At 37.8% G+C, this 19230-nt stretch overlaps 1 protein-coding gene across 6 annotated transcripts in view; it reads right to left on the bottom strand.

The window, feature by feature from the left end:
- Positions 1 to 19230, bottom strand: part of abcc6a (ATP binding cassette subfamily C member 6a) — a 57895-nt gene that overhangs the window by 1657 nt on the left and 37008 nt on the right. For all 6 annotated transcript variants that reach the window (XR_015493224.1, XR_015493223.1, XR_015493225.1 and 3 more), the window contains exons 9-30: positions 18780 to 18957; positions 16988 to 17149; positions 16780 to 16872; positions 15490 to 15693; positions 14238 to 14384; positions 14046 to 14133; positions 13255 to 13324; positions 13021 to 13147; positions 12396 to 12572; positions 10676 to 10843; positions 10387 to 10579; positions 10133 to 10211; positions 9403 to 9511; positions 9104 to 9311; positions 8703 to 9013; positions 8349 to 8548; positions 7951 to 8077; positions 5960 to 6061; positions 5656 to 5802; positions 5158 to 5316; positions 3597 to 3763; positions 2094 to 2288 (exon numbers count right to left, since the gene is read on the bottom strand). Coding sequence is in view for 2 of the 6 variants with exons in the window: in XM_087256703.1 (XP_087112829.1) it covers positions 2094 to 2288; positions 3597 to 3763; positions 5158 to 5316; positions 5656 to 5802; positions 5960 to 6061; positions 7951 to 8077; positions 8349 to 8548; positions 8703 to 9013; positions 9104 to 9311; positions 9403 to 9511; positions 10133 to 10211; positions 10387 to 10579; positions 10676 to 10843; positions 12396 to 12572; positions 13021 to 13147; positions 13255 to 13324; positions 14046 to 14133; positions 14238 to 14384; positions 15490 to 15693; positions 16780 to 16872; positions 16988 to 17149; positions 18780 to 18957 (3411 nt within the window). In the remaining 4 variants the exon portion in view is untranslated. The remainder of the gene's footprint in view (positions 1 to 2093; positions 2289 to 3596; positions 3764 to 5157; positions 5317 to 5655; positions 5803 to 5959; positions 6062 to 7950; positions 8078 to 8348; positions 8549 to 8702; positions 9014 to 9103; positions 9312 to 9402; positions 9512 to 10132; positions 10212 to 10386; positions 10580 to 10675; positions 10844 to 12395; positions 12573 to 13020; positions 13148 to 13254; positions 13325 to 14045; positions 14134 to 14237; positions 14385 to 15489; positions 15694 to 16779; positions 16873 to 16987; positions 17150 to 18779; positions 18958 to 19230) is intronic.

Genomic DNA, 19230 nt, shown 5'->3' with positions numbered 1-19230 from the left:
AATAAACACGCGGTTTTACAAACTTTAGTGTGTGGGAGTGGGAATCGAAACGGTGTGGCGATCAAAACTAACTTTATATTTAGGCTAATTTAGATTAGCAAATGGGCACGTTGTGTTATGAAAACCTGCTAGATATATACAAAATGCTCATTTAGTGTTTATTCACTCTCAAGTTGTTCTAAACCATCATTACTTTTTTTTTTCCTAATAAATGCAAAATAAGATATTTTAAAGAATCCAAGAAACAATAACCATTGACATCCATAGAAGGAAAAACAAACTATGGAAATCAATAATTACTGACTTCCAGCATACACTTACCGGCCACTTTATTAGGTAACAACTGCTCATTAATGCAAATTTCTAATCAGCCAGTCATAAGGCAGCAACTAAATGCATTTAGGCATGTAGACATGGTCAAGATGATCTTCTGCAGTTCAAAACGAGCATCAATTGGGAGGAAAGGTGATTTGACTTTGAATGTGGCAGGATTGTTGGCGCCGGACAAACTGGTCTGAGTATTTCAGAAACTGCTGATCTACTAGGATTTTCGCCCACAACCATCTCTAGGGTTTACAGAGAATGGTCAGAAAAGATAAAATACCTGTGGCTGTTCTGTGGGCGCAAATGACTTGTTGATGTCAGAGGAGAATGGCCAGACTGGTTCCAGCTGATAGAAAGGCAACAGTAACTCAAATAATTACTTGTTACAACCGAGGTCTGCAGAAGAGCATCTCTGAATGCACAACACGTCCAACCTTGAGGCAGATGGGCTACAGTAGCAGAAGACCACACCGGGTGCCACTCTTGTCAGCTAAGAACTGGGAACTGAGGCTACAATTTGCACAGGCTCACCAAAATTGGACAATAAGAAAAGTGGAAAAATGTTGCCTGGTTTATTGAGTCTCGATTTCTGCTGTCACATTTTGATGGTCGGGTCAGAATTTGGCATCAACAGCATGAAAGCATGGATCCATCCTGCCTTGTATCAACTGTTCAGGCTGGTGGTGGGGGTGTAAGGGTGTGGGGGATTTTTTTCTTGGCAAACTTTGGGCCCATTAGTACCAATTGAACATCCTGTCAACGCCACAGCCTACCTGAGTATTGTTGCTGACCATGTTTATCCCTTTATGACCACAGTGTACCCATTTTCTGATGGCTACTTCCAGCAAAATAACGCGCCATGGCATAAACCGCGAATCATCTCAGACTGTTTTCTTGAACATGACAACGAGTTCACTGTATTCAAATGGCCTCAGTAGTCTTCAGAGCTCAACAGAGCACCTTTGGGATGTGGTGGAACGGGAGATTCACATCATGGATGTGCAGCCGACAAATTTGCAGCAACTGCGTGACGCTATCATGTCATATGGAGCAAAATCTCTAAGGAATATTTCGCGTACCTTGTTGAATCTATGCCACGAAGAATTAAGGCAGTTCTGAAGGCAAAAGTGGGTCCAACCCAGCACTGGTAAAATGTACCTAATAAAGTGGCCGGTGAGTGTATTTTATTTTATTGTCCTTTGTGTTCAACAGAAGAAGAAACTGAAACATTATTATGATAAGAAATGGGTATTTAAATTTTGGGTGAACTATGGTGTATCTAAAATCGTATACTTCAACTATATCATTAAAAACAGTTTGTGAATTATAAAGAAAGTCAGAAGTGGGCAGAAACCAGTAGGCAAGAACCAACTGGATTAGTACTGAGATTCTGAAATGTTTGTCCACAGGACATATTATGAATGTAAATGACACTGGCAGATAATGACCTCATGGCTTACAGGATACATGCGGCCAATGTTGTCTAACCTGACTAAGGCCTATTCTTATTTATAGTTCCAGAGTACCAAAAGGAAATGCAAAAGTTCCTGTCACATTTGTTAATTTTCAATTGTCAGTATATAATACTGCATTATATTCAGCACAGCTTGAATATATTAGTTACATTTTAAGCAGTTTTTATTTGGTTAATGCGACAAGCAAATGAACACAAAAGAGAATATTTTTATATTTGAGCATATTTCCAGTTGCAGTAACATGGTCTAAACTCTTTGGCAACCAATGATTATTATCTGCATATCATGACTTACTTTGTGTAGTCCATGATGGTATTGAGGCGGTGTGCTATAGTAAGAACTGCACAATCCTCAAACTGGCTGCGGATGGTTGACTGGATCAGCGTGTCTGTCTCCAGGTCCAGTGCAGCTGTTGCCTCATCCAGCACCAGAACTTTTGTCTTTCTGAGAAGAGCTCTTGCTAGGCATACCAGCTGCCTCTGACCAAGACTGCAGGAGAAAATAAAACATTCACCACTTTTAATCTCAATCAACAAAAAAAAAAAAAAAAAATCACACCTTTCCAGGTCAATTGTGATCAAGGAATAAAAATACGGTAACACTTTATAATAACTACACACTCTAAATCATTTATTAAGCATTAGCTAATAGTGAATTCATTATCCGTTAAGCATTAACTCAACATTTATAAACGTTAGTAAGCAGTTTATAACTGCAGCTACAAATGCTGTATTCTTGACTTATAACCACATTTAAAATGTGCTTAATAATTGTATTTTCATACTTAGTAAATGATTAATTTTTCATTACTAAATTAAGTATCGCATCATTTACAAACAAGTTGTATTTTAGAGTAGTTGAGGGTTTTTAGGATCATTCAGAATGAGTTAGTAAATGATTAATTAACTATTGAAATCAACATTTATTAAAGTGAGGACTATTTATGCTTTATAAATCCCTTATAAATGACAAATAAAGGCTCAGTATCAAATGAACTATAATCTTTGCAATCTTTTCTAAAATGTAAAATTACTGTAAAGTTTAAACATTGCTGAATAACAGGAGTGTCAAAATACAACAAAACTGGATAAAACAACAATATAATAATTAAACAATGTAATAAAATGTAATTTTTAAACTCTACAGTGATTTTATTTTAGATCAGGTTGCAAAGATTTATTTTTTATTTGAAGTACAGTTTCATTTGTGTATCTTTAATTGAATAGGAATGAATAATGTCATTTTTCCTGTTTAGAATTTAACTGAGCCTTTATTTGTCATTTATAAAGGATTTATAAAGCATGAGTAGTCCTCACTTTAGATTAGGTCACAAAACTAGGTGAAGTTGAGTTAATAAAGCATTTATTAACATTCATAGTAACCATTAATATATGCCTGAATAATAAGACATATAAACGTTAATTTCAATGTATTATTAATAATTTACTAACTCATTCTGAATGATCCTAAAAACCCTCAACTACTCTTAAATACAACTGGTTTGTAAATAATGTGATACTTAATTTAGTAATGAAAAATTAATCATTTACTAAGTATGAAAATACAATTATTAAGCACATTTTAAATGTGGTTATAAGTCAAGAATAGAGCATTTGTAGCTGCAGTTATAAACTGCTTACTAATGTTTATAAATGTAGAGTTAATGCTTAACTATTTGCTAATGCTTAATAAATGATTTATAGTTTGTAGTTATTATAAAGTGTTATTAAAAATACTTCAAAATACTTTTTTAGAGATTTGAAATTGTGAAATATTAGCACACTTGGATGCACATACCTGAGATTTTCTCCACCTTCTGAGCATTCATGGTTGAGTTTATCTGGCAGTTCAGACACAAAGTTTTTAAGATGAGCCAGTTCCAGGGCATTCCACACCTCCTCATCAGAATAGGCGTTGAAGGGGTCGAGGTTCATGCGGAGAGATCCAGAGAACAGCACTGGGTCCTAGGAAGATGCAAAACACAGATTTGTTAGGAGTTCGGAGATAATTGAAATCATGACTATAGCTGTGTTTTCATCCACTTATTTTATGCACAATTTGGAATATGGCGGGGTTGCATGGTGGCGCAATGGGTAGCATGTAGCAAGAAGGTTGCTGGTTCAAACCTCGGCTGGGTCAGATGGCGTTTCTGTGTGAAGTTTGCATGTTCTGCCTGTGTTCGCAGGTGCTTAGGATTCCCCCACAAGTCCAAACACATGCGGTACGGGTGAATTGAGTAGGCTAAATTGTCCGTTGTGCATATGTGTGTGAATGAGTTTGTATGGATGTGTCCCAGTGATGGGTTGCAGGTGGAAGGGCATCCGCTGCGTAAAACATATGCTGGATAAGTTGGCGGTTCATTCCACTGTAGCGACCCCAGATTAATAAAGGGATAAGCCAAAAAGCTAAAGTCTGTCATCAGAGTGTTTGGTATTAATACCTTCCAGAACTGTCTTAAACTGGTGTGCTCCAAAATTTAAATGGTAATTTATTATATAATGCAATGGTCCTTAACCACCGGGCCAGGTACCGACACCGGTCTGTGGACCAATTGGTACAGTGCCGCACAAGAAATCATGAATTATTTTTTGTCTGAATGATCTTTTATTTTTAAAAAATAAATCTAACATCTCGGTCAGCCAAATTTGACCCACAAGCAGCAAAATGAGTAAGAAACAGACGTCTTTGGAAAGTTTCATTGCTAAGGGGAAAATACCCAGTAAAGGACTCGCAAACTGCTAAGGAATGGATCCGCAACCCATTTGTCAACAAATCGCACCAGGAGTCACATGACAAAAACTGACCGATCAGCTTCAGTTTGTATGCCATATGCACACTTCAGTAGACTAGTTGTCTCAGACAAACACCTTTGTCTACTTTGTAATTTTCTCCATTAATAAAACATGTAGCAGAGTGACAGCAATGTTTTTTTAGCTTGTCATCCTCTTAGAAAACGGTTGATGGTCGTCTAGCAACCTACAAACCACTAACACCCCCCACTTGTCCCGATTCACAGAAAAAAATTGTCAAGTGTTGACCAGACCACAGTCACAAAAAGGCTGGGGACCACTGATATGAGGAACAAGGGCCACAGTGACTTCTCCCACCACAGCAAATTTCATTTTTCTTTTTAAATACTGGCAGAAATTTTTGAAAGTTACAATTTTGTTCTGTTTGACTCATTGGATGGAAACTGTGCTTTATTTGTAAATGTTTCATGTGATATTCCAGTATTGCAAATAGTTCTAATTCACATCTGTGGATGGAAACAGCTTATAAGAAACAGTTATTATTGAGCAGGCTAATTTATTATTGAGCAGGCTAGTGCCACCAGGTGAAGTATATCAGTTTTACGCACTTGTGGAATAATGGTGATGCGGGATCTTAGATCATGAAGCCCGATCTCTGCGATATTGATTCCATCAATGTAAATCTCTCCTTTTGCTGCTTCCAAGATTCGGAAAATTCCAAGAGCCAACGATGACTTTCCTGCACCAGTTCTTCCCACAATACCAATCTGAAAAGAGAAGGAAACAAAGAGTCTGTGAGAAAACGTTCAGCATTACTTAACTTCCAGACAAGGAAATTATAGAAGCTATTATTAAGAACACTTTGCATTACCACAGTCGTGTATAATTACAACGATGCGCTTTTACAGTATATCCTACTTAATACTTTAAAAATGGATAAATTACTTGGTTTAAATAAGTTTTATCTTTATATCTTTGGGCAAACTATTCCCTCAAGCTCTACAAGAATCTAGCTTTGTCCAAGAAAAATGAAGCAAAGAATTGTGTTAAAAACTGACAGCAATAATATTTTTAAAAGTAGTTGCTCATTTAGAATTTATTTATACCTTCTCCCGCTCATGGATGTGAACAGAGATGCCCTTTAGAGCCAGCTCAAGGCCTTTACGGTATTGAAGGCCATAATCTTGAAATTCTATGGTCCCTGTTTGAGGCCAAGAAGGGGGCAAAGAGCTTCCCTCTATGCTCCAAGCTGCCTGTAAATAATGATATAGAGAGAAATGAGGTATGGCAAAAAAAAATGCTTGCCATTGCTTATTGCAACAATGAAAGAAATGGGCTCTTAGAGCTTTTGTTTTCTATAATTCATAGCACATTATATTTGGCACTGAGAGGCTGTACATCCACACTCACTTCTTTCGGTGTGTCTGCATACTCTTTCACTCTCTCAACTGACACAATGTTGTTTTCTACATCTGTCCATGACCTTACAATCCAACTCAGGAAGCCGGTCACCTGAAAGGCAAGCAAACACATTCAAGCATTTTATAAAACAAGAGTGACTATAAAGGATCCCATTTGCCTGATCTTTATTCAACACAAAAGAGCTATGATAATGACTGCATTTACTTCTCTGGTTTAATTTAAAAAACACTGACCACAAATGAAAGATATACCACAGCAGATCTTGTGCAATAATTAAGTTATTGTGAAGCTGAGGTTTGAGGGTGAACATTGCAAGAGTGAGGCTGCAACATGCAGTTTCTCTAGAATAGCTCTTGTAATATTTGCGTCATTAAAGGGTTAGTTTAAAACAAAAAGGACAATTATGTTATTATATACACATTCTCAAGTCATCGGAATACAAGTTAAGATATTTTGGATGAAATTTGAGAGCTTACTCATTCTCCATATTCCACAATTTCTTCATTCAAAGTACAGTACTTACAAAAAAAAACTGACCATATGCCTTAAACCAGGGGTGTACAAACTCGGTCCTGGAGTGCTGGTGTCCTGAGGAGTTTAGCTCTAACCCTAATCAAACAAACCCGAACCAGCTTATCAAGCTCTCACTAAATATACTAGAATCTTTCTGGTAGGTGTGTTGAGGCAAGTTGAAGTTAAACTTAGCAGGACACCGGCCCTCCAGGAAAGAGTTTGGACACCCCTGCCTAATTTAAGTGATTTAATCGAAGTGTTTTGACATTTGTGTGCACATAAAACATAATGACACAGTTGATTACAGTTTCTTCTCCTCATTGTCAGTATATTGTGTATGCTCAGTAGCCTTATGTCCTTTGGTAAACCCACAGAGATACCTACACGCAACTTTCTGTTTGAAACAAAGCCATGCACATCTGCGGTAAAACATCAGAGGCACATGAACCTGTGCCCTATACTGACACTTAGAAATGTTAAAAAATGTTAAAGTCATTATTTAGTTTTTTTTGTGCACACAAAAGTATTGTAACTTGTTAATATTCAGATTGAACAATAGTCTGTTTTAAGGATGTTTTTTTTTTCTGAATTTCAAATGAGTTGGGAAACTCGCTGTCTATGAAGGATCAAAGAGCTCTTAAATTTGACCTAAAATATCATAGTTTTCCGAAGTTATGCTGTATTCACACCAGACGTGGCACATGCAAATAAATCATGCTATTGTCAATAGAAGTGTGAACATTCACATGTGAAATTCACTTCACAATAGATGCAGATTCGCATCATGGGCCGGGCTTCTGTCTCCCCGGAGACTGTAGCTTTGTTGCTAAATGGTTAACATGGATTTTATTGAGATAGTAGCTGTGCTGTATGCGTTTTAGGAAGGCTGAAAAACAGCATAGTTTTGTTTGGCGCCGTGTCTGATTCCACTAGATCCTTTCTGAAGTGCACCCAGCTCTAAATTCATCAACTTCTCCAAAAACTATACTTGGGTGATTGAGGCTTTCAGCAGTGCTTCAAACTTAGCCAATCCCATTTCGATGAACTGTCTGGTGTCGGCAAGAGGATTTCACCTCAGGACACCAACAACAGGCTCCACGTCATAATCACTCCCCTACAATAGCAAGCTCACGATTGATTAACGTGGCACAAATGTCCGCTGAAGATTTTTCAACTCGAGCAATTCTACAAAACAATCAACTCGTGCCGCTTCATTCTTCAAGCGTGAGTGATTTGCACCCTAAGTCAATGCAAAGATGAAATCAGACATTCTGCACAAATGAGGCAGCGTGAATGACGCAGATTGTGCCGCAGGATGTATATTCACATCTTTGCATTGATTTAACGATTTAACGCTTCATCCACGTTTGGTGAGAACACTGCATCAGGGCATTGAACAACATCATTAACAATTATAAACATTATAATGCCAACTTCTTCCTAGAGAATGAAGAAATGATTCACACCTGAAGTGAATGAGACACAGCCAGTCCGACCATCCCAGGGCTCAGGGTTCCTTTTGCCATCACAGACAGAATAGAAGCAGCAAGAACAATGCCATTACCCAGAAACTCCAAATTTACACCCAACCACCTGCATAAAAACACATCCGGAAACTGGAATGAGGTTAAATGGCAATGCAATTTCAGTTAATCAAAAATTGTGCTCAGTAAGATCCCACATAAGTGAGTGTCAACACAAGAAGTTGTCTTACAGTACATCAGCACATTTTTTTTTCATTCTGTATGCACTTCATTTAGCTGTTTTTGAATGCAAGAATGCTTACTTTGTGAATGGTGGACTACTTTGTGGTTGTTTGTAAGTGCAGATGTGGCTATAAAGTGAATTTTGATGAGTTCCTCACCTTGTGGCTATGAATCTTGGGAAGTAAGCAGTTTGGTTATGATCCACCTTGTGATTGGCACCCATGATAAAGCGTGACTGCTCATTAAATGCCCGGATGACACTGGCGCCTTGCACGGTTTCATTTAAGTGCGTGTAGATGGGAGAGCGACTCACTGACTCCAACCGCCGCAGCTGGCAGGATGTGGCCACATAGAAACTCTTCAAGGTTGAAAAGAATTAAAGAGAAATTTTCGTGAACATTCCTGCTAGAGTCAGGTATTGCTGGTGTCAGCAAAAAGGATCAAGAGCGTTCTAGCATTTGCAGTTAGGAAATTAGACGTCTAAACCCCCACAAATGTAGATTCAAGCATACCTGTATGAAACCATAGAGGAAGACCATAGGGAGGATGATAACTGCAGCGAAAGGAGTGGCCATCAACACAATGATACAGACTTCTGTGAGTTTGAAGAAGTAACTTAGCATCATCTTTAGCCCATCTGGAATCATATTGTCTATGGCGTCTATCTCTTTAGCAAAACGATTGAGGAGGTTGCCGCTGGGAGTGGATTCAAAGAACGACATGGGTGAGTGGAGAACATTGTTCAGAAGGTCCAAGTGAAGATGACGAGAGGCAATGATGCACCCTAATGAGATGGCCACAGTGGTACCAAATATGGAAATTCCTACATAAAACAAATGATGAATTAGTTACATCTGACACTGACTTACATCAACTGAAGTTGTTTGTGGTAAAGCGGTAAAACTTTGCTCACCTTGTGCAAAGCCGAGAGCTCCATAGACTCCCAATTTCAGATCTGTGTTTAATTGAGTGCCGTTGATCACAGGCTGGTCGGCCCACAAGCTCAACCAGTAATTATTTGACAGAGATGCTGCTTGTTGGAAGGCGTAGAGAAATACTATGGAAATTATTAAAGGTAAACCAATGGTACGGAAGTATTCGATGTACATCTCAAGTTTGACCTTTTGGGACAGAAAGAAGACAAAGTCAAACATTTGATTAAATAAAACGAAAATATTTTGAGAAGAAAAAGAATTTGATAATAAATCTTACTCTGCCTATCCGTGCTTTGTCAACCTTCGTAAGTTTCCCCAGGTCCTCTGGGATGTGGTCTTCATCAGAATCAGGTAGTGGTTCAATAGCAATGCTGTTTGTGTCACCACTGAAAGAGGTTTAAATCATTTAAGTCTTGACACTTTTAGGATATTTAGTGAAGAACTGATACAGCTGACTGTGATTAGTACTATAGAGAGTAACACTGAAGTCAGATTTGGTTTAACGTCTAAAATAAGAGCCATGGTTAAGCTCAAACATACCTCCTGGCCAAAAAAATCATGCTTGCTGTTTGTATTTAATTCTTAAGAGTCTATGGTTGGATCTTTAATGTAATGATTAACATTTTTCTGGCATATTATATGTTTGGCAACAATTATTTAAAATCTAACCTAGAGTGTATTCCATAGTCAAAGATAATAATGCCCAGATCAAATGGTTTAAAATGTGAAGGAAGGCATATGATTAGACCACCAGTTGACCTAAACCCCACTCAATGAGGCGTTCCTCAGGGTCGGATAATGACCATCTTTAGGATCATTTTCAGATCTGATTACTTTGTGTTTTAAAAACTATTTGCAATGTCATAATCCAGAGACTGGTCACCCAACTTTGACCACAGTCATCATGCATAAATATAAGATTTGGTTTCAATTTTCTGGATCATTTAAAGTAATTATGTCATTAAAGTGTTTGTTAGCAATGCATTAGCAAATATAAAATTCCATACCCGATTAACTGCTCTTGAGATAGATCCCTGGAAAACGGCATGTAGTCAGTAACACTCAATCTTACGGACTTTCTGGAGCCTGCAAGTATATGAATTAAAAATAAAAATGATCAAGAATTCTATTTCCATGGGTTTTTTTAACATTAAAGCAACACAGAGAAGATCAGCTTTTAACACCAGCGTTCATACTTATATAGGAAGTCCATTATTTAATGGTGAATGCCTCACACAATCACACAGCGTAGCAATATTACCTCTTTGAAGGGCCTCCGAAAAGCACTCTTTCCTTTCAGAGTTTGCAAACGTGTGGATGAAATCAGCAAAAGCACCATTGCGGTTCAGAAGTTCTTGATATGAGCCTCTCTCACTGATCTCCCCATCCACCAGAACCAAGATCAAGTCTGCCTGAGGCAGGAAGCTCATGCCATGGGTTACCAAAACTCGTGTCTTTTAAATAAAATGTGAATGTTAGATTTTGAAATTGCTGAGAAATAAGAAAATGACCCACCCCGCCTGTCGAATGAACCCTGCTAGATTAGTCACCTTGTCTCTCAGTATGCCTTTGGGCCCAATGACTTTGTTGAAAATGTGCTGACCGACGTGTGCATCCACAGCAGACAGGGGATCGTCAAGCAGATACACGTCACCTTTCCTGTAAACAGCACGTGCCAGGCTCACCCTCTGTTTCTGTCCTCCAGACAAATTTAAACCCTGGCAAAACAATTTTGCTTATGATTAAATCAAAACTCTCCAAGTGGGATGGAAGAAAGATGTACTTGGTTTGAGTGGACTATCTGCTACACACTACTGCTACAGAGCAAGAACAGACTTGTCACGGCCAATAGATACACAGATTGCTCTGAAAATCTACAGTATACTGCAGCTGCATGAACAGGCATATAGCTATAAATCTTGTGGCATGATATTTAGCGAGGCGGAGCTGGAGGGTTTCACAGGAACTATATAGCTAACACTAAACCAGACTATTTAAAATTTGAGCAGGCAAAATCATTAGATTCAGAATTAGCAGGAGCCGAGCAGAAATTATGTGTTCGCTTGCAGATTACTTATATCTCTGAATGACTGAAATAGGTTTTTATATTCACTTAAGTATTCTTCTGCATACAACCGAATACGCCTATTTCACGCGGCTGCCATTTTAAAAAATGAAAGTGAAGCTGCGTTGAGGAGAAACCAGGTAGTATAGGATCAGCACTGTAAACATTGCAGCAACATGCTGTGGACTATAAACCTTTAGCTGTTTCAGTGATTTCAAAATGCACAAATGGTGTAAACATCTCTTTAATATCATTCAGTTGAGTTTAATTTAAACAATTAAAAGCAAATTAGACGGCAAACAAAATCACAATCTCTTTAAGAGTAATAAGCTTAAGTGTCATTCTAGGATTCAGTTCATGGCACCATGTAAACACAATGGGGACGCTTCCCCACCGGGTGAGCGATAAAGCAATGCAGTTCTCTGTAGCACACCCTTGTGTTGTCTGTAATAGTGTTTTCCTGGTACTGAAATTTTAAAAACGTCCATTTCCCGCTAACATTTAAATGCCACTGAGCGTGTTATTAAACCGCTGATTTACCATAGTATTTACCAGTGCTCAACAGAAATGACTGATTGGACGTGAAGGTGCAAACACAAATACAGGGACAGTGGAGCGTTTTAAAACCGCGAAGATCAGTCAATTGCTTGTTTGTGTTGGCACTCGATGAAGATCGGTGAACTGATAACCTTTATGGCCAATCACAGTCATTTCCGTTGAGCACTGGTGAATACTATGGCAAATCAGCGGTGTTTAAGAACATGCTCAGCAGTGCTTAAATGTTAACGGAAAGTTTATGTTTTTTTTTTTAATTTCAGTACCGAAATTCAGTATCGTGACAAGCCTAATATAGTGAAAGAATCAGTTTATTAACTTGAGTTTAATAAATGGCATATAAAACGTGTGTTTGGGAAAGAAAACACTAGCTAACTAGTGCCATTTCCCTTAACTTAGCTGAAAATGAGGTCTGATATCCCTTTTTATTTTCACTATCCATTCAGGACGGACCCTCAGGTTACTCGGAAGGCAGTGAAATGATAAATGTGTGTCACTTTCTCTTCACTATATAGCCAGGTACACAACTTTCTAGTGTGACTGAAGCAATATTTCCGGGAATCTTCGATTTTGCGTATTTTGCCGCATTATCGGTCAATAATAAAACTTTAGCTCATTACTCTACTTTGGGTAAAGCATAGGTGTCTCACCTTCTCTCCAATCTCAGTGGCATCTCCTGCAGGTAGATTGTCCAGATCTGGCAACAGGGCACAGGCCTCCAGCACTCGCTGGTACCAGCTTTCTTTTTTTTCCCGTCCAAACAGAATGTTATCCTGCAGACTGGCGTTTTGGATCCAAGCTTGCTGGGGTACGTAGGCAATGGAGCCCTAAATAGACAAAAGCAAAGAAATACTATTAAAAAAATCAACTAATACAATTTTGGAATGTGATTAGTCCCTTTTAAATAATGAAAAAATGGAAATAGCATTTTACTGCTTTGGAACTTTTTCTAATTGTTAAAATGGCTTGTTTATTTACAGATTTACATTGAATGCATTTCCATTGTTGTCAGACCACTGTACCCCATCTGCATGTAAGTACACCTCTGCATTATATATATATATATATATATATATATATATATATATATATATATATATATATATATATATATATATATATATATATATATATATATATATATATATATATATATATATATATATATATAATATTTTAAAACAAGAATGTCATTAAGGTAATCTACTGTACAATCATGACATGCCTTTCAAAGTCATTAGGACGTTATAAGTTATGATTAATTTGTTTAACAACCTTGACTGAGACAGTCCCGCTTCTTTTTTCAGTCTCCCCAAGCATGGCAGAAAGCAGCGAGGATTTTCCACTGCCAACATGGCCGACAACAGCAACCAGTGAGCCACAGGGAACTTTAACACTGATCCTGCTCACACAAAGGGAGTAAGTCAGGGGGAAAGTTGATGAGAGTTGGACACAAGTTGGCTGAATGTCTATTCAGGTGCTTTGTGGAAACTTTCCGGATAATAATACCTTTTTAAACATGGGGGTCCATCCTTAGACCAGCTAAAGGTTCCATTATCAAACACGACACCATCCACATCTAACAAGTAAAGAGGAACGATTAAAGACCAAAGTAAATAATGTTATAGCATGCCTTTATCACCAACCATAACATGCAATTTATGCAGGCAGCATACAGTATCTGCACACATCTATCTACAAACACAAATTGTTCAGGAGAAAAGCACAGTTGAAATTACAGAGATTTCTTTTGGGAAAGCAGATTTCTTTTGCAGCTTGTGGAATTAAAGTCTCAGTTTAATTACACAGTCTAATTTGCATCATCTTCACAATAATCATTTTCTTTAAGCTATCCAAAACACCTTTGATGAATGCAACACACCCACGTTCGCTAATTCACAAGTAAAATAAAATGAGATAAAAAAAAAAGCTCAGAAGCCTATTCCCTGAGATGTTAGGGTTGGTTACAAAGAACAATGTGTTCTGAAAATGATAAATGAAAATAGCGTACATAAATAAGTCGAATGAAGGTTTATGTAGGCTACACTGCATTCTTATGTAGGACATCCAGTGTTTTCAAAGATCATTGTTTTTCCCAGTGAGGGGAAGTGAGGCATCACTACCATCTAACTGTGAAATTTGGAAGCTATTATCAAACTGCTGTTAATCTCACACTCACTCATATTTCTACTGACAGTCGGAAGTGAGGGGCAGCCTCACAATGCACAAACAGAATAGAGTCTGTTTTTAGACCTACATGTCTTTCACACAATCATGTTTGTCAACAAATGAGCTCTCACCAGATTTGAAGGATTCTCTTGCCACGTTGTCTGGTTTGAGTTCATCTTGACACAGAAATTTTCCCAGGCGCTTTAAGGAAACAAGAGCCTACAGCACAAGAAAACATCTCTAAATATATCTACTAGAATCCTAAAATAATAAATTAATAAATGGGCATAATATAATGATGTTACAGCTCAGGTCATTCTCACCTGCATGGTCGTGCTCATGGCAAATGGAAGCTGGCTTAGAGGAGTTTTCAGTATGTTGATGAGAGCCATTGAAACAAAGATTTTTTGAGCATCCAAGACATTCTTATCATCAATGAGCACATAGACACCAAACATGGCAAACGCAATCTGAAAAGGAAGGAAAGCACATTCTTTTTTGTCATCTGTTTATCTATGCTTATATAATGTGATATAGTTTTAGTTTCTTTCCAAATTCCTCATGAAAGCTGGTGACAGTTTTGGTGTTCTAGATTTACAACTAGAGATCAGTGTCAATTTCAAGACCATATTTTTCCGAAGCATTTTGGACTCGAATGAGCTGGTCTTTACTTGTCATAAAAAATATTTGCCCAATCCCAATTCTACCACTTAGGCCTTCCCTTTACCACACGTTTTGCACGTTCACAGGAAAGAGGTAGGGGTGTCCCAATTCTCTTTAGCTGGAAGGGGAAGGGCTGGATACCCCTCGAAAAGGGAGATTTTTCAGGACCACACTCGACACCAAGGGGTACCAAAATTTCCCAAAATACACCAGCAACAACGGCAGCACAGCTTTACCGGGAAGTCAGGAGATAGTATTTTTTGTCTTTATTACAAATTTTTACAACAGACAAGAACATGTTTTAATACATTCATAACTGCGTTTGTTTTTTTACTGTCATGCTTTAAAAAATAAAAACCGCTATCTGTAATCCCTAATAATAAATTCTGTGTAGTAATCCTTCAACCTACTTTCACATATGTCACTCGATGCCACTCGATTCCCCTGTCAGAAAAGTCTAGTGGTCGGGAATGAGCTTTTCACAGTGTCTGCTATACTGTTACTGTTGTTTTTGGTGTGTTTACAGAGATGAATATGGCCAGAGTGTAAATGCACAGTACAGTTATGAACTTATTGCCCCGTTATGATAACATAATATATGCCTTCAGTGATTTCCTGAATATAAATACCAAAAAAAGACAACTGGAATAACTACAGCAATCGCTATCGTCAATCTTATATGAAGCAAAAGCTCACAATGACATTTGATGACGTGTGCAGGTGTCCCGTTTCTTAGGGGTACAGCTCTTCCCCTTTACACTTTGTTTCAAGGGCCAAGGGTTAGGGTAGGGGTACAAAAATAGAATTGGGATTGGGCCATTGACTTGAAGCCAGACTTGAGTCCATTTCTAGTCTTATCCAAATACTACAACATATCCCTGACAGAGTTTTAAAAAATCTCCATTTTCTTACCAGAAAGGATGACGAGTTAAAGGAGGCAAGAGACACAGAGTATAAGATCTGTGATTTCTTCAAAGTTTTAAGCTCCTTTTCTCTGTATCCTAAGACCTGCTCCAGAAAAGCCTTTTCCCAGGCATAGAACTTCAAAATCTTGATGCCATTGAGAATCTCATTCATTAGCTTGACTCGTCCATCCATGTACTTCATTTGTATCTCCTGTGGAATGAACAGAAAGTCATCAAAACATTGCTTGCATTGACATGGCACCACTAAATTGCATTTTCTTCCATGGTTGGTCCACACACACAAAAAAAATTCTGTCATAAAATACTCAATGACAATTATTTAAATTGTTAGCTGAACAAACACAATGGTTTAATGTTGAACAGGGTTGAATTGGGTTGAGCAATTTCCACTGGTCTAAGCTAGACTTTCATTCACACTGAAGACGGCAATAAATTCCTAACAGCATGTTAAAATATTCTAGAAAACAATTGCTATGAGAGATCGACTCAATCAGTGGCATGCCAAATGTCTGTTGTTTTCTGAAACGAAAATTTTCAAACTTTTATTGCCATTTGTGAGCATTGTGGTTGCTTTGCTTTGGAGGAAACATGGGGAAACTTCAAAGGAGAAAAAGAAGCTTGAATCCAACCCGCACACCCACGCTGGGCTCACTTCACTATCTAAACCAGCTGTGGACCCTTCATGGTGACTTATGTTAGAGCTCATTTATAGCGCTCCACTATAGTCTCAGGTTTTGGATTAATATAGATTTTTTCTTTACCTTTATTGAGAGTCTCATTCAAAATTAGTCATCCCTCTATTGCTAATCCACCTATTTTATTAGTAGCACTAATATTGTAAAAAGCAATTAGTTACTTTATTTTAAAAAGTAAGGTAACCTGATGCCTTTAAAGTGACAGGTTGGATTACTTGAATTTGAATTGAACTCTTCTTGCTTTACATTACATGCTTTAAGGAGCATGTAGAGCAGTGGTCTCAAACTCAATTCCTGGAGGGCCACAGCTGTTTTTCAGCAGTTTTTCTCCAACCACCTCCAAATCACACCTGCTTAATAGTCTCTTGTAGTCTTGAACACCTTAACCAGTTGGATTAACTGTGTTTGATCAGGGTTGGAGCAAAACTGTGCAGAGCTGAGACTCTCCAGGAATAGAGTTTGAGACCTATGATGTAGAGGAAAATTTTTAAATTGCAATTGGGGGATTTCAAATGTTTCAGATGATGAAAAACAAAACCTAAGTGAGAACACAAATATCCTAATTTAAAACAATGCAATACCTGGAGCTTGCTTCTCTTTCTTGCAATAAATCCGTTCAGAGGGAAAATGAAAATCACTGTGGCAATGCCCGCAAGTGCTGAGGGTCCCAAATGCTGAAATAAGTCAAATAAGAAAAGTCTTGCTTATTTTTATTGGAAAGCTAAAACAAATATTCAGCCACGTTCCCAAATACTGAGATATTATAATAGCAAATAAATGAGCCCTCACCTGCCAAAGAAAAAAGAGACAGAGTGTGACCTCAATGGGTGCCAGCCACACTGCATTGAAATACACCACAAAATCCATCAGCTTCTGTGTATCGGCAGACACCAGATTGACTATCTCACCTACTGTGCAGGTTCTGCGCGCTGAACTGTTCATAACAAGAGACTGAGGAAAAACAAGAATGCAGAGACAAAAGCACTGATTAAAATTGTTTTGCTTGAAAGTTTAAACACAACATTATAGTTTCGTTAGTCTAACAACATTATGCGCAAAAACAGACACCTTCTTAATCTTTACATTGAGCCTGTTTGGTCCATAAAATCATGGAAATGAATGTTTATTTTAGTGGTGGGCTGTTATCGGCGTTAACTTGCTGCGTTAACGCGAGACTCTTATCTGGCGAAAAAAAAATAACCGTTAATCTATTCTCAATGTCGGGAGCTGGGTCTATACTACGCAAGCTTTGATGTCTTTCACCTTGATATTTTAGCATGGATGTATACCTGGCAGAATTGCACTGTGGGTGGCAAGAACGAGTCTTCAAACCTGTGTGTATTCCTACTTTAATATGACCACATCAAACGTGACAAGCTAACATGGATGCAGTTCACTAAAGTGAATCTGATTAATGTTAGCTCCACATCTAACAGGCTCCTGTAGAGTTTATGTGTTCGAGTAAAACATATACGAAATTTAAAAATAGACTGGGTGCTTTTTGAAATGAATGACGGTGAATGTAAGTCAAACCGGTGAGCATCTGACAAAAAAGTGCCTTTCTGAATCAAATCAGCAGCATGACCTTCTAGATCTTTCACTTACCTCAAAGACACTACTGACTACGCTTACATGAACATCTGTAATCTAGTTATTTGCCTTAATAGACAATAATATAATTAAAGTGTTTCCGTGAAGTGGTTTCATGTAAGAGTGTCCTGTAATTTTGGGTGACTAACTGCAGTTCAGCAGTTTTACCTTAACTTATGAACATTACATTCATGCCCCCGTGACAAACTAGGGTATTAGAAGCAAATAAGGAGTAAGGACTGGTGAGAGTGTTATAAAATTTACTAACGTACACCGAATGGAAAGAAAAAAACTTTCGTATTTCTCGATGTATGTGTGTGTGTGGTGTGCGGTCCTTTACTGACAGCCGCGTGTGTGGATCTTGTTGGAAAATATGGCGAAAAGTCCTACATGCCGGTAACAGTTTGATTGTGGTGTTTATTTCAATAATGCCACTAATATCTGCATACTCCACATCTTAATTCCATTTCTGTTTAGTTCAGTTATGACTTTAGTCGGATTAAAGTGCTTAAAAATCGCTGTTTCGAGCTTTTCAAAATTCATGTTTAACTGATTAAACAGTTTGTAAAAACAAGTACATCTTTTTGAACATCATTTATTTTCATCACCAGTTATCATAGTAGAACAGTTTCTCAAGCAGTTTGTGATGCATTTTGGAAACAATAGATGAGCCCCCATGCGCCACCCGTTCTCAAAGACTTTCTTTTAGTCATTTGGGTAGCACACATATTCTGAATGCCTTCAGCAGAATTCAAATGAGCAATTTTTTCTAGATTAATTCCAAGAATACAGTGAGATTAATCTAGATTTTAAAAAAATCTATGCCCGCCTATAGTTTATTTACAACATTATACAAATGTTAAAAATACATACATTTTTATAATGTGTAATTACCCTGAAAGCAAAAAAAATACTCCCATTACTTAAAACCCATGCACCATTAAAAAAACAATATACTCAAACCAGGTTTTGTGCAGATGAGAGGACCTACCTTTCTGTAGACTAGACCCATGACAGCTGTTTTGACCCTCATGCCCACAGTAAAGCAGGTGTATGTGTATTGGTGGTTGAAAACAGACTGAAGGCAGGACAGGAGGAACATAAGTGTGGCGTAGAAATAGCCCTTCCACAGGGGTGTGTCCTCATCCTTCATAAAGCCTAATAACAGACTTTAAAAAGAACAAGGTGTAAATGAAAGTGTGATTCATTACAAAGGAATTAGCTGATTACTGATGTAACTAACCATTTGGCTAGATTCCTCTATAACAGACCACATCCAACCATTGTGGTTAAGCTCAAGGTTTACAGTAGCGCTTAAACCCACAACTTTCTTTGAAAATGTTTTCAAATGAAGAACGGTCGATTTGTTGAACCTAACAAGAAGTAGCATGTTCAACTGGATAAATGTTTTGCTGAATGCTGACCAAATGCTACAAAGCCTA

The sequence above is a fragment of the Danio rerio genome, chromosome 6, assembly GCF_052040795.2.
Source record: "Danio rerio strain M-AB ecotype USA chromosome 6, GRCz13ab, whole genome shotgun sequence".
Taxonomy (NCBI): Eukaryota; Metazoa; Chordata; class Actinopteri; order Cypriniformes; family Danionidae; genus Danio; species Danio rerio.
Note: the sequence above shows the minus strand (reverse complement) of the source record. Positions and strands in the feature narration are given on the sequence as shown.